Raw genomic sequence first — 13,115 nt, forward strand, 5'->3', positions numbered from 1 at the left:
CATGTTCATCCGTCATGCATCGCTACTGAAATCAATGTCAGAGAAAGGAAAGTTGCGATTGGCCAACGATCTTACGCATCTCGAGTTATCGGTGACACCACTGATTCCCGAAGGTATCAAAGAGGTCGGTATCAGCTACCAATGGCTACGTACATTTAGACATTTTATTTTCAAGGATTTGACTGGTGTCGCATCGCTCAAAACCCTACCAGAGTTGAATAGCCTGCCTTTGATAATTATCTCACATGTCCTCATTGGTAAAGGTCCAAAGGATATGATTTTCCCGAATCAGCTCACCAATTGGTCATACCAGAAATATGTACAGTGGCTCGATGAACACAGTGACACTGAGTCGTTGCAACTCATCAAAATGTCTTTGGATTCCTATGCCAAAACCATCAACAAAAAAGGTGAAAAAGAATTTTCATATCTCTATCCATTGTTATTAGGAATATTACCAAAATCAAATTAATTAAAAATAAAATATATTACTTATTGTTATAATAAATAATAATTAATATTTTTATAATTTTGATTTTGATTTGTACTCTTTTATCTCATGAAATATTAATTACTATTTCCTCTGAATTGTGCACATTGGTGTTATCGATATTAATTAATCCATGATTTATTTAAATTTATACAGAAACCAAAAAATAATTATTTTATTTTATTTTAATTATTTAATTATTGACCAATATTTGCAAATGATTTATTTAACAGAGATTGTGTTGTCGGTGCCATCATATTTTTGGATTTCAACATTTTTATAACAAACGATGGTAACATCATTCCATTAGGCATCAATCCAGCACCGTCCTTTCGACCGATACTAACTCCAATCATAACTCCTTCTTCAGGTTTGTATGTGGCGAGTTTTTTTTGTTTGGAGAGTGCTTCAATGTTGGAGGCAACCAAGGGAATATGTTTCTTGGCATTTACCAATGTCTTGAGTTCTGATGTATTGCATATGTCACCCGCAGCAAAGACATTTGGGAATCCATCGACTTGGAACGATTCATTGACTCTGACTTGACCTTGTCCATCCAAAGGGAAACCACGCAACATCTCGTTATTCAATTTGTTACCGGTCGTCCAGAAAACCAAATCAGCTTCGACATCACCTTGGCTAGTGTGGTAGGTTTTCATTTCAACTTCTGGGAATTGGAAGTATGACTCTTGATTTTTGGCCTCGGTCACTTCATTTGGGATATCGATAGAGGTATTGAACATGATATTAACTTTCAGTTTTTTCAGCTTGTCGGCAACTGTCTTGGAGAATTTATCATTAACTTTTTGTGAAACCAATCTATCACCACGATTGATAAGTGTAACATTCTTGCCTTTAAAGTCTGTACCGATTTCACCAGCCAATTCAACTCCAACAGCTCCACCACCGACAACCAATATTTTGGTGGCCTGATTGATTTTGTCTCTTATAGATCTGTAGTATTGAATGATATTTGAAGTGTCCCTTGGTGCTTTGAATGGCGAAAGATTGTATGATCCAGTTGCAATTACCAGGTAGTCGAAAGTAACTTGGTCTCCATTGTCCAAAACAACTCTATCGGGATGCACCTCTGTGGCGTAGGAATGGATAATTGTACTCTTCTTGAGAACCTTGTCATATGTCAAGAAACATTGGGTGGCAAACTCTGGTTCGACCATACTTCTCATTGAACCAACGCAATGGAAGAATGTTTGACGTTTCTCGATCAAAACGACCTCGAACTTGGATTCCAACTTCATTGCAATTTGCAATCCAACGAATCCACCTCCAACAATAACAACTTTTTTCTTTTGTGCAGCAGACATTTCCAAATTTGACGATGATTTAAAATAATTATATAAAAATGGTATTGAAATAACAGTGGTCAACAACAATGATAATGTAGTAGTGTTTGAAATTAAAGAATTAGAATATTCTAATTTTTCTTGTAAAATACTAATTAAGGTAGACAGTTTTGATATTATTTTTAAAAAAACAGTGAATGAATGAAAGTAAAAAAAAGGGATCTATTATAAATATTTATAATATGAGAGTAAGTATGTATAAACATATTCAAGATCTATTCTATTTAAAGTGTCAAACTTGATTTTTATTTTTAAACAAATCAAAAATTGTTATTCTATCAACTTTTGCAATGTGCAATAACGACATGATGATAATCAAATAAACTTTCCTTTTTAGTTACAAATGTCAAAAAAAAAAGCTTCTTCAGAAATTATTTTCAAAAAAATAATTTCTTGTTGAACGATTTTTTTTGTTCATATGGTTCCTGAAGGTTTTTTGTCTTTTTGTAAAAAGGGGTGATTTTTTTTAAAAAATATTTTTGGCGTTGGGTGTGGGTGTGAAGAATGTGGTTTGGTATAAACCAACAAAGGTAGAAGGCAAGTACTTGAAGCACAACAATACTGAAATTTGCAAATTTTTGAATCTTGAATGATTGACAAGATCATCGTGTCGACTACAATTGCAAAGATTTTAAAAAAAAGAGAGTAATTTGGTTGATTATTGATATTTATTATTAAAAATTGTTTTAAAAATATTTTTTTTTTTTTTTGTTTTTTTTTAAGAGATATTACGATTGCTAAAGTATTACATGATAATATTCATTAAATTTTGGGGTCTTGAATGCTGAGCTATTAAGCAGATGATTTGACAGTGAACTTTGGTTGAGTTGAAGATTTGGTGATGAAACCAAAGGTGAATGTTTGACCAGAACCGATAGATCCATATGATGGTAAGGTGAGATCACCACTTGGGAGTGATTCAATATTCCACTTATCAGTTGGTACAAAGTTCTCATGAGAGATAACCAATGAGTTGATTGTTTGTGCACCATTGTTCTTGATGATAACATCGTATTGAGTGAAGGTATCAGCACCAGTAACCCATGAGTTTGTGACTTTCAATTCAAATGTAACTGTTGATGGTGTTCCAGTGGTACTTGATGTTGTTGTTGGTGTTGGTGTGGTTGTTTGACAATTCTCTCCGAAATTGATTTGACCACAATTATCACGGATGGACATCTAAATAATTATTTTATTCACAAGTTTAAAAATATTAATTATTATTTGTTAAATTAAAATAAATATTCAATAGAAAATTAATTACTTACAACAAATGAAAAAATAAGATTACTGATCTTGAAAGAGAATTGATTTCCATGTTCTTCAACACAAATCAAAGATAACATGGCATCATCAATTTTAATGGAAGCATTTGGATAGATATTAAAGTTTGAAATTGATTCAACCTTGTCAGCCAAGAATGGTTGATATCTGTTGTTTGCATTACATTCATACGATGAACTGCTAAGGATATTGACTTTATCGATTGGACGCATTGAACCATCTTGGACCTTCAAATTTCCTTTGAAGTTGGCATGAACACCATCAGAAGAGAGACCACCACCAGCCATCATTACACACTTTCCAGCATGACAAGCATCGAAATATTGAGTTAACATTGGTTTGCAATCGATTGGACCTGCTGAAACCATTCCAACAGTTGCTAATAGTAATAAAAATGCTGCAATTCTCATTTTTCTTTGATTATTGTTTTAAGAGATAAACTTATTGATAATAGGAATATTCAATCGATAAAATTGTAATAATATATAATGTATTTAATTGTTTTGTATTTAATTGTTGTTGATAAATTTGAATTTGATGAATGAAATAATGATTTCCATTGAGTATTTATAGTTTTAAGAAATTAGTAGATCATCATGATAACTTATTATCTTTTTCCTTTTTTGGTATATGTTTAATCGTGATAATTATTTTTACCAAATCAAAATTTTTTTGTGGTTAGACCAAACTTCTTAAAAGAATTTATCAGTGTGCTAAAATATCAATGATTAACACAGTAGTTTTTAATATACTTCCTTAAAACGATCATATTAATTATAGTAATAAGTAGTTTCTAAGAAATAAAAAGTCAAACTTTATTATTATTGTTTTATTTTATTATTATAGTTAATGAAGTTTGGTGAATGAATATTAAAAATCATTGTAAAATAATGATTATATTACATGTGAACCAACAAAACAAATAGAGTTTTGATATGAACAATGATCATTATTTTCATTTTAATTAAACTTTTTATGCATGTCTTTTAATTTTTTCAAACAAACCGATTGATTACATTTTTTATCAGTTCATAAACCAAAATTTTTAAATATCTTTTTTTATTTTTCTTTGTATCATTATCATTGTTTTATGTATTTAAGAGATAGTTTGTTGTTAAACAGCGATTGTATAGTAAAACAATAGAGAGTATTAGTATTAGTCAGTTTCGTATAGTTTAAAGTGTTGAGAAGATGGCATTTGGAAAGACACGTAAATACAAAAAGGTGGTAAAGGTTATCTTTCCATCTCAGCCAGGTGGAGAGTTTCAACTCTCAAACATCAGTAAGCTTGTCTACTTTTGTGAGATGAACCCCGAACAACTTCAAAAAGTCGGACCTTACATTCAACAAAAGGCAGAGAAGAATCTTAGTAGAAAGAGAATAGAGTATGTTTATTATTTATCAAATCAATCATTCAATAGATTATCAACATTACTTATATATATATATATTTAACAATCTATAGTTTTGTTAAGGCATGTGTTATTATCATTCGTGAACTTATCAGTCAATGTAGAAAGAATCTCGTGTTGTTTGCAACCAATGCTACTAAGTTGATGGAGTTACTGTTGCAACAAGAGCAATATCCAGATTTACAGATTGAAGCAACTGAAACTGTATGTACAATAATATTATAGTTAAAAAGAATATAGAGTTAATTGTAATACTTTTATAATGAATGTAGTTTATTAAGTTCTCACAGGTACAAGATGATGCATCTCTATTCCCAGAGGTAGAGAGTTTCATAAAGTATTTCATAAAGATGTCACATAATACTACTGGAGATGAAATTGCCAGACGTAAGATCAGAGGTGAAGGATTACGTGGAATCAGTGCATACATCTCGATTCTTGATTTGGTTGATGAGTTGGATACCTTCATTTCGACACACCGTGAGATCATCTCTACCATTTTGGATAACATGCAATACAGAGATCAAGTACCAACACCGTATGTTATCATCATCATCTTATGTTAACTCATTTATCATAATAATAACCAAACTAACAAAACAAAACAAAACAGATCACTTGCTAGAAGAAATACACAAAGTGAAAATGATGATGTAAACTCTGCATTACCATCGAATGTTAAAGCAATTGCAACTGAATGTCTTAGAGATCTTGCAAGAAGAGTAGATAACATCACTGTTAATACAATGGTTCAAACTATATTAAAGTATGTAGATCGCTATAAAACAATCAAACTAACTATGATATATGATAATCGATTATTAATAGTTTGTAACTATATAGTTATTTGGATAGCCAACAACTTTGGATTGATAATGTACAGCAGGATCATTGTTTCCCAAGAGAGTGTATGTTGGCCGTTTCAACATCGATCAAGTCACAACACTTTACTATTATGTTGACGAGCTATCTGAGACATCTCGATGTTCCACATCCACCTTTGATGACTAGGGTCATCGTTCAGACTGCAGTGGCCATCGTCAATGATTCCAATCCGTCGGTTATCAGTATTGTTGTGTCGCAGCTGTTGAAAGTGCTCGTTCAGACACTGGAGAATGCAAACCGCAAGCCACCACCTGCCGACCTCGACGAACAACTCAAGCTGGCGTCGTTGGTTGTCGAGTCGGTCGGTGCCGTCAGTCGCAACCACCGCACCTCGCTCGACAAGATGGAAACAATGGCAGAGATTATGAACAAGATAAGAGAGGTACCACGCGCGCCCGACGGTTACAACGTTATCCTTCTCAATCTCGTGCAGTGCATCCTCCAGGTTTCGCAGACGCTCACCGACATCATCCCACACTCGCCACTGAACGACCTCGTACAGAAACTGTTGGATCTATCGGAGCATTCCTCGCCAGAGCTCAGAATACACGTGCAATCGATACTCCAAACCATTCTGCTTCCCAACAAATCGTTTGACAAGCTCGTCACTTCGCAGGGTTTGAGTGTCACCGAGGACGGCGTCGATGAGTTCCTCACTGAGAATGCATCGTTCATCAGAGATTCGCTGTTCAACGGATTCTCCAATGCAACTAACCAGCCGGCAAACGTCATCGCGCTCTTTAGAACGCTTATTATTCTTTTGTATCGTGGAAAGAACAAGGAGATTCAATATTCGATCCCGATGGTTTTCAAGATGCAGAAAGTTCAGCGACACACTCCATTCCGTTTGTCGCGCTCCGTTCATCTTGTGATTGCCAGTTATCTCCAGATGGTCTCAAAGTTGTATGGCAAACCGGAACTCGACCAATACGTTCAATCGGTGATCAGTATGCGTCGTGACAAGAATCAAAACTGTCGGTACTTGGCATTCGATGGCATCAACCTCGTCAGTAAATCCGCACAGAAACAGCGATACCGTGAGCGTGAGAAGAACAAGTCGGCGTCGTGCGACATGATCAACCAAGACCAGGTGGCGCAGCTGATATGCACCATCTCCATTCTCAGCCAGGAGTATCCGAACCTCAATAATCTGCTCTCGAAAAAGTATAACACCATCACCAGAAAAGACTTGCCAGAGTTCCCGCCACAAGAGGAGACCGTAGAGATGTCGCCACCAGTCAAACCAATTCAGCTGTTTGGTGGAAATTCATCGTCAACCGATCAACTACCCAATCCAGACATTACCGATCATCCAAAGATACTTACCTACGAATCTTTCAAACAGTTTGCAAACTTTAATGTTGACGATCACGGTACCTCATCGCAACACTCTCAGAGCAGTCAGAGACACTCTATTTCCAATGCCTTTCTCCTTACTAAAGATCTATCATATCAACATGTTATAACCAATTGTGAAGAGAATGTAAGTAACAAACAAACAAGCTATTGACCCTAATCTTAATATTAACATACAAACTAATTTATTTTCAATCATTCTAGTCTACAAGAGTACATATTGAAAACGATTTATTAATGAGATTAGTATTATCACAAACTCAATTTGAAAAACAATTGAGTGATGGACAACTATCATCTACATGTACTTTAAATATGAATATTCAAACTGTTTTAGAAAAGGTTATTTAAATATCTAAAAGAATAATATAAATATAAAATAAACAAAAATTCAATCCTTTTAAAAACCAAAGATAAAATTAAGTATAACCGTTGTTGTTGTATCTTCTTCTTAAAGATTACAAATTTTATTGTATATAACATCCGTAGTAACCTGGACCACCTTGACTACCTGGAACACATTGTGTTCCCCATGGTATTACTGTACACTTGTCTGAATGTCTAGATGAATAACACGAGGAGACGACAGGTTGTCCGTTGATACATTGATATTTGATATCGTTGACCTCCAAGTTGTTGGTGAAGAATGTATAGTAATTGTTACCTGAACAATCGTTGTCGGAATCATAAAAGAATTGGTAGGTAACAGCTTCGTTTGGAAAGTTCTGTCCTATTGAGACGGAACCTGTAGTATCCATGTAGAACTCATCGATTTGCAGACATTGATCTACCTGATAATCGTTACTGTTGATGTATTCAGTGCAATTTGGATCGTTGTAGTTGGTGGTATTCACGGTTATTTCACCATTGATCTGTTCTACCTGTACAATCACCCAATAGGAGAATTCGAAATTTATACACTGTCCAACCGGTAGAGAATATCCAATGCCATAGGTTTGATTACATCCCTTCAACGGTGTAAAAGTGATCCACTCTGGACTTGATATAACAAAACAGTCAGAGACAAAAAATAATAAAAATATTGAAACAAATAATATTCTTTTAACAAACATATCTGTCTTATCTTATCTTTTCTTATTTTTAAAAGTATAATTGTGATTTACATTAAAACTATTAGTTTTTAGGCACTCTATAATCATTCCTTTCATAAAAAAAAAAAAAATTGGACATAAATATCTAAACTTTTTGCAATATCGGACCAAGAATCCTAATTAATTTGATTTCACATTAGATTTTTAAAAGATCAAAATCTTATAATATTTGTTCCCTTCTGTTGTCTCATGTTTCACAAAGATAACATAATTTTATTAGAGTGGTTGAAGATGAGATATTATTTCAACTAAAAAATTTAGTTCTTTTGTAGTAGAAAATAATAAAACAAACTCATAGAAAGGAGAAGCATCATTAAATTAATTAAGTTGCATTTTAATAATCCGTACCAATATTTCAAGGTATGTAAGATCGACAATGATGACCAACAAGATGTGGGTAGGTGATATAATCTATATTTGGTGTCAGGCACATTTACCAATCAAACCAATCTAATAGATTTTTTTTTAAATCTTAAGATTACGATCTTAGAATAAATTTAACTAAAATTTTGTTCCAAAATAAAACATGAAGGAATAAATAACCACCAACCAAAAAGTGCCCAATACATGTATTCATCGGATCAAAGAAAAGACTTAGGAATTTTTTGAGAGTGTTTATTTTTTGTTTTTTTTGTAAAAATTGCAATTGTAATTTACTTACATCAACAAATTCACCTATTTTATATAACTTTAATTTCACTTACTTTTTTATTTTATTAGATATAAAAAAATTACATTTAAATGTATAATAATAATCAGAATCATTGTTTTTTTAGCACCAGAAACCATAAAAGAAATGAAAAGAAACAATGCTCCGCCAGAAAGTATTAAGCATGCTGTTGAAACCCAAAATTCCGGTGAACCTGAGGATGTAAGATTTCATAGAGAATATATAAAAAAGTATAATAAAGATGACCAATGGAAGGATGTAAATAATTTCGTTTTACACCCAACCAGTTACAGATTCGGTAGTGGTGGTAGCTCAAGAGAATCAATCGGTGAAATGCTCTCAACTTTGGGTCACCCTATTTATATGGGTCCATCAGCCACCGATTATGGACCTCATATTCAACCATATGTATATTTTGGTCAAAATCAACACCATAACCAATATATACGTCAACCATACAATCAAAATCAATACCATCAGAATCAATATCATCATCAACAACAGCAACAAATGTACAATATGGGTTTTTATAATCAACCTTGGATGTAAATTATAATTAATTAACAAAGATTTTTATTTTTTTAAATAAAATGTATTATTATTATCTTAAATTTAACAAAAATCTTTGAAAACAGTCAAGATAAACAATATTAAAGTATTGAAACAAATAATATTCTTTTTACAAACATCTATCTTTTTATTTAATATCTTTTTAGAATGTTGGACTAATGATTTAAAATCATGTGAAATGTTTTGTTTTGTTTAATTTAATCTTTATCTTTTCGGATTTGTTGTAATGATCAAATTTGTACTCTTCGATTGTCTCATATTAAATTTTGATAAAGGTGATATAAATACGCCTCTAAACTATTGCACCTCCACGATTGATAATGTTGGGAACTGTTTTTAATCGGTTTTCCACCAACTATTCAACTCTATTTTCATACAAGGCATATCCATCGTTTTAATGTCTCTGGGGCTTTTATTTCCTTCCTCTATTTCGTTTTCGTTGTGTTCTCAGCCAAAACTACATCTTGCTTTATTGTTGATACTAATATTGCTAATTTGACTGTTATATAGTGAAATTTATTAAAGTGAAGTTAATTGTATCATGATTATAAGAAAATCACCTTTTCTTTTATCTCTACTATATATTTATATCATCTTTGTCAAATATGTATGATTATTGGTAAATAAACTAAACTAATTTCAAATCCATATTCTATAAATATAGAAGTTGAATAATCATTAAAAAAGAAGAAGGTTATTTGCACAATACAACCAGTGTCGATTGATCAATTTCATTAAAAATTTATCAAAAAAAACAACCAGATCATCAAAAAAAATTAAAAAACAAAAAAAAATCAGATTAAAAAAGTTTAGTTTTTTTTCAATATATTAATATTGTTTAAATATATTTTTAATATATATATATATATTTATATATATTATAGGTAGAAAAGAATGGGTACACCATTTAAACCACCACCTTTTATGAAACAGCAGAGTAGACAATTGATGATGTCACTCAAAAAAGGCAGAGATGAAATCGATGTAGATGAACTTGGTGATCTCGACATCACAACTATACTTGGATCAGAGATTGACGATCAACCCATATCACAAGAGGATCAAGATCGTGTAAAAGAAGCACTCAAGAAAGGATTGGATCTGAGAGAGTACTCTCATTCCGTTGAATCGGAATTGAATCAGTTAGATAAATTAACGGTTGCCGATTGTATGTTAGAAGATCAACAACAACAACAACAATAACAACAGATCTGTTTAATTAATACTTTCTATTTCTATATGTCTATAGATTTCAATGAAAGAGAAGATTTCTTAATATTATATAATCAGATTTCAGTTGTCGATGGTGTATTACAATCGGTGGAACAGATGCTTAATCACTTTTACAACGACATTAAGAATATCGGATCGGAAATGAATCAACTCCAAGAGAAATCGATGATGATGAACTACAAAGTAAACAATAGAAAGCTATTGAAAGAGAAACTAATGGAATTCATCGATGTAATAACTATTGATATAAACTTTTCAAAGTAAGTAAGAAACAACAACAACAACAAATAGATGATTAGATCTACTACTAACAAACACCAACAACGTTGTTATTATTATTATCATTTTTTAGTCAACTTACAAAAGGTGAAATCAATACAGAGTATGTAAATTGTTTACAAAAGTTGGATCAAAAGATAACGCTGTTCGATGACTACAAGGTGTTGGCACCGAGTATCTGCACTGTAAATGAACCGCAGTTGAGTAAGTTGACGGTGGCGTCGATTCAAAAGATTCAAAAGTTCCTGAGAGACAGCTTGTCGACGTTCAAGAAGCTGTCGGATCGTCGCCAAGTGCAACTTTCACTCGGTGAGATGTCGTATCTCTTCCAGTTTCTCTTTAAGTACTCGCAGTACATCGCGACCGAAGTGATAAACACCTACGTTGAGAACTCCGAGCGTTACTACTCGAACTACTACCGCAACTACACCAATAGCTTGTTGAGGATGCAAGACGACGCCACCATCAAGTCGGACGTCGGCACCAAGCTAAAGACAATCTTTAGCAGTGCGACGAACGGCGGTAACAACGAGACCGGTCGTCATCACTCGATCGACCTGGCGACGCTACTCCACTCGATGGCACCAGCCGTAGTCAACAACGGCAGCGTCGCCGCCAAAGACAAAGACAGTGGCAACGGTTTGGTGAGAACCGACCAACTCAAAAAAGAAATACTGGATTCGTCGGCCATTGAATCACCGGCATCCGCATCGTTCTGGGATGCAGTGCCCGTTATCATTCCAACCTCTTCAAACACACCGACCATCAAATATCCATTCGAACAAGTCTATAGGTCACTTGTATTCTTCCTCATGGATATCATGACAACCGAGACTGAATTTATCAACAAGTTTTTCCTTGGTGGTCAAGATATGATATCCATTATCTTCACAAGATCTATTTCATTATTAATCGTAAGAGAACAACTAACTAATATTAGTTAACCAGATATCAATCAATTCAAGATATATAATTGTTAACTAATAACTAAATTATATCATAATATATATATATATAGGAAACAACAGAAGGTTTCTTAACCAACAGTAATGATTTAGTTTGTATTTCAATTGTAGTTGGTATTTTAAATTAGTATGTATCTAAAGAAACAACATTTGTATACATATATATATATCTATCAAATTTTGTTGCTAATCTAACCATACCTTTTTTTTTTTGATAGTTTTAAATATGTTATGGTTCAAGAAAGAAATATTACAGTTTTGAATGAATTGTTGTTTGATAAACTGTTACCGGTTGCAACCGATAGATACCTGAGAGTGTTCAGCAAGCATATTACATTGATGAATGGCGTTCTAATGAAGGATTTGAAACCAATCAACTTTTTACATTCACATTTCATTGGCAAGCGTTATGCAGAGTTCTATATGTGTCTGACAGGCTTGAATGGTTTGATGAACCGACTACAATCACAGCTACAAGAACAGATGTCAGCGATCGAGAAGCAACACAATGAACGACAGGAAGAACATCAGAAACTACAGCAGCTCATGAAGGAAAAGAAAAATCAGACCGCTGCCAATGTCGAGCAACTCGAGTCGCTAGACGACCAGATCGATACGTTGGAGGCGACGCATCTCAAGAAGAAACAACATCTCCAACAGCTCAACGGTAACCGCGAGTCCGTCCAGAAGACACTCACCCAACTACGCGACTACAGCTTGCAACTCCTCAGAAAGCTCTCGAATGAGATCGCTTCGAAACCGGAACAAGTCATTTTCATGATCAACAACTACAGTACGATTCTGAGTGTGTGGCGTGACTCTCGTCTCAGTGGCGACGACCAATCGCTCGGCCAGCTGTACGCGCTCTTCCAGTCGGCCACAGCCAAGTATATCGACGACCAGCTGTTGGCACTCAAACACTTTAGCGGTATGATCTCGTTTGTCAACGAGTGGGCACCGCTCGTCGAGTCGAGCGTCAAGATCGACCCGGCGATGAACCCGTCGTTCAACTCGACGGCAGTCGAACACATATTCGAGCAATTCGAGAACAACTGGAAGTCAGCGGTCGCTGTAATCAAAGACAACAGCATCAAACACTTTGCATCGAGTTCACTCGCCAAGAACCGCACCTTCGATGTACTATTACAACAACTTCACTACCTCTATCGTGGCATGACCATCGTTGTGCAACACTGTTTCCCAAACCTAAAGAACTCAAAATATTTCCGTCCCACTCAATTCCTACAAGATATAAGAGCAATGTCACCAGGTTCAAAATTCGATGATCTTATTTAAATTGCTTGTTGTCAAAAAAAACAAAACTAATTAAACTTAATTTGCAAAAAAAAATAATCTTTAAAATTTAAAAATCTCAATTGTTTACAATAATTATGATTAATTAACCCATAAGCTTTTCATTGAATTTCAAAAAGTGTTTGTTTTTTGTTTGTCTTTGTTTTTATTTTAAATTATTTTGTTTTATTTTATTTTATTT

At 33.8% G+C, this 13,115-nt stretch overlaps 8 protein-coding genes across 8 annotated transcripts; 5 read left to right on the forward strand and 3 right to left on the reverse strand.

The window, feature by feature from the left end:
* Positions 1-34: 34 nt before the first annotated feature.
* On the forward strand, positions 35-472 carry PPL_04605 (uncharacterized protein; the record flags this gene model as incomplete). The annotated part of the gene is made up of 1 exon (XM_020575505.1): positions 35-472. The coding sequence occupies one exon, from the start codon at positions 35-37 to the stop codon at positions 470-472; it is 438 nt and encodes a 145-aa protein (XP_020434300.1).
* Positions 473-687: 215 nt separating this feature from the next.
* On the reverse strand, positions 688-1,815 carry PPL_04606 (NAD(P)/FAD-dependent oxidoreductase; the record flags this gene model as incomplete). Its single annotated transcript, XM_020575506.1, has 1 exon — positions 688-1,815. The coding sequence occupies one exon, from the start codon at positions 1,813-1,815 to the stop codon at positions 688-690; it is 1,128 nt and encodes a 375-aa protein (XP_020434301.1).
* An 831-nt stretch (positions 1,816-2,646) lies between these two features.
* On the reverse strand, positions 2,647-3,548 carry PPL_04607 (carbohydrate-binding domain-containing protein; the record flags this gene model as incomplete). Its single annotated transcript, XM_020575507.1, has 2 exons — positions 2,647-3,033; positions 3,123-3,548. 2 exons carry the CDS (start codon positions 3,546-3,548, stop codon positions 2,647-2,649), a joined length of 813 nt encoding a protein of 270 aa, XP_020434302.1.
* A 781-nt stretch (positions 3,549-4,329) lies between these two features.
* Positions 4,330-6,032, forward strand: PPL_04608 (uncharacterized protein; the record flags this gene model as incomplete). Its single annotated transcript, XM_020575508.1, has 6 exons — positions 4,330-4,523; positions 4,604-4,754; positions 4,841-5,088; positions 5,164-5,316; positions 5,394-5,458; positions 5,635-6,032. 6 exons carry the CDS (start codon positions 4,330-4,332, stop codon positions 6,030-6,032), a joined length of 1,209 nt encoding a protein of 402 aa, XP_020434303.1.
* Positions 6,033-6,324: 292 nt separating this feature from the next.
* On the forward strand, positions 6,325-7,142 carry PPL_04609 (uncharacterized protein; the record flags this gene model as incomplete). The annotated part of the gene is made up of 3 exons (XM_020575509.1): positions 6,325-6,445; positions 6,623-6,918; positions 6,996-7,142. The coding sequence occupies 3 exons, from the start codon at positions 6,325-6,327 to the stop codon at positions 7,140-7,142; spliced, it is 564 nt and encodes a 187-aa protein (XP_020434304.1).
* A 116-nt stretch (positions 7,143-7,258) lies between these two features.
* Positions 7,259-7,864, reverse strand: PPL_04610 (DUF3430 domain-containing protein; the record flags this gene model as incomplete). The annotated part of the gene is made up of 1 exon (XM_020575510.1): positions 7,259-7,864. The coding sequence occupies one exon, from the start codon at positions 7,862-7,864 to the stop codon at positions 7,259-7,261; it is 606 nt and encodes a 201-aa protein (XP_020434305.1).
* Positions 7,865-8,699: 835 nt separating this feature from the next.
* PPL_04611 (uncharacterized protein) lies at positions 8,700-9,881 on the forward strand (the record flags this gene model as incomplete). Its single annotated transcript, XM_020575511.1, has 3 exons — positions 8,700-9,118; positions 9,524-9,644; positions 9,831-9,881. The coding sequence occupies 3 exons, from the start codon at positions 8,700-8,702 to the stop codon at positions 9,879-9,881; spliced, it is 591 nt and encodes a 196-aa protein (XP_020434306.1).
* Positions 9,882-10,037: 156 nt separating this feature from the next.
* Positions 10,038-12,916, forward strand: vps52C (Vps52 / Sac2 family protein; the record flags this gene model as incomplete). The annotated part of the gene is made up of 6 exons (XM_020575512.1): positions 10,038-10,311; positions 10,393-10,636; positions 10,729-10,840; positions 11,000-11,569; positions 11,674-11,747; positions 11,839-12,916. The coding sequence occupies 6 exons, from the start codon at positions 10,038-10,040 to the stop codon at positions 12,914-12,916; spliced, it is 2,352 nt and encodes a 783-aa protein (XP_020434307.1).
* Positions 12,917-13,115: the final 199 nt, after the last annotated feature.

Source organism: Heterostelium album (genome assembly GCF_000004825.1).
Source record: "Heterostelium album PN500 unplaced genomic scaffold PPL_scaffold4, whole genome shotgun sequence".
Taxonomy (NCBI): domain Eukaryota; phylum Evosea; class Eumycetozoa; order Acytosteliales; family Acytosteliaceae; genus Heterostelium; species Heterostelium album.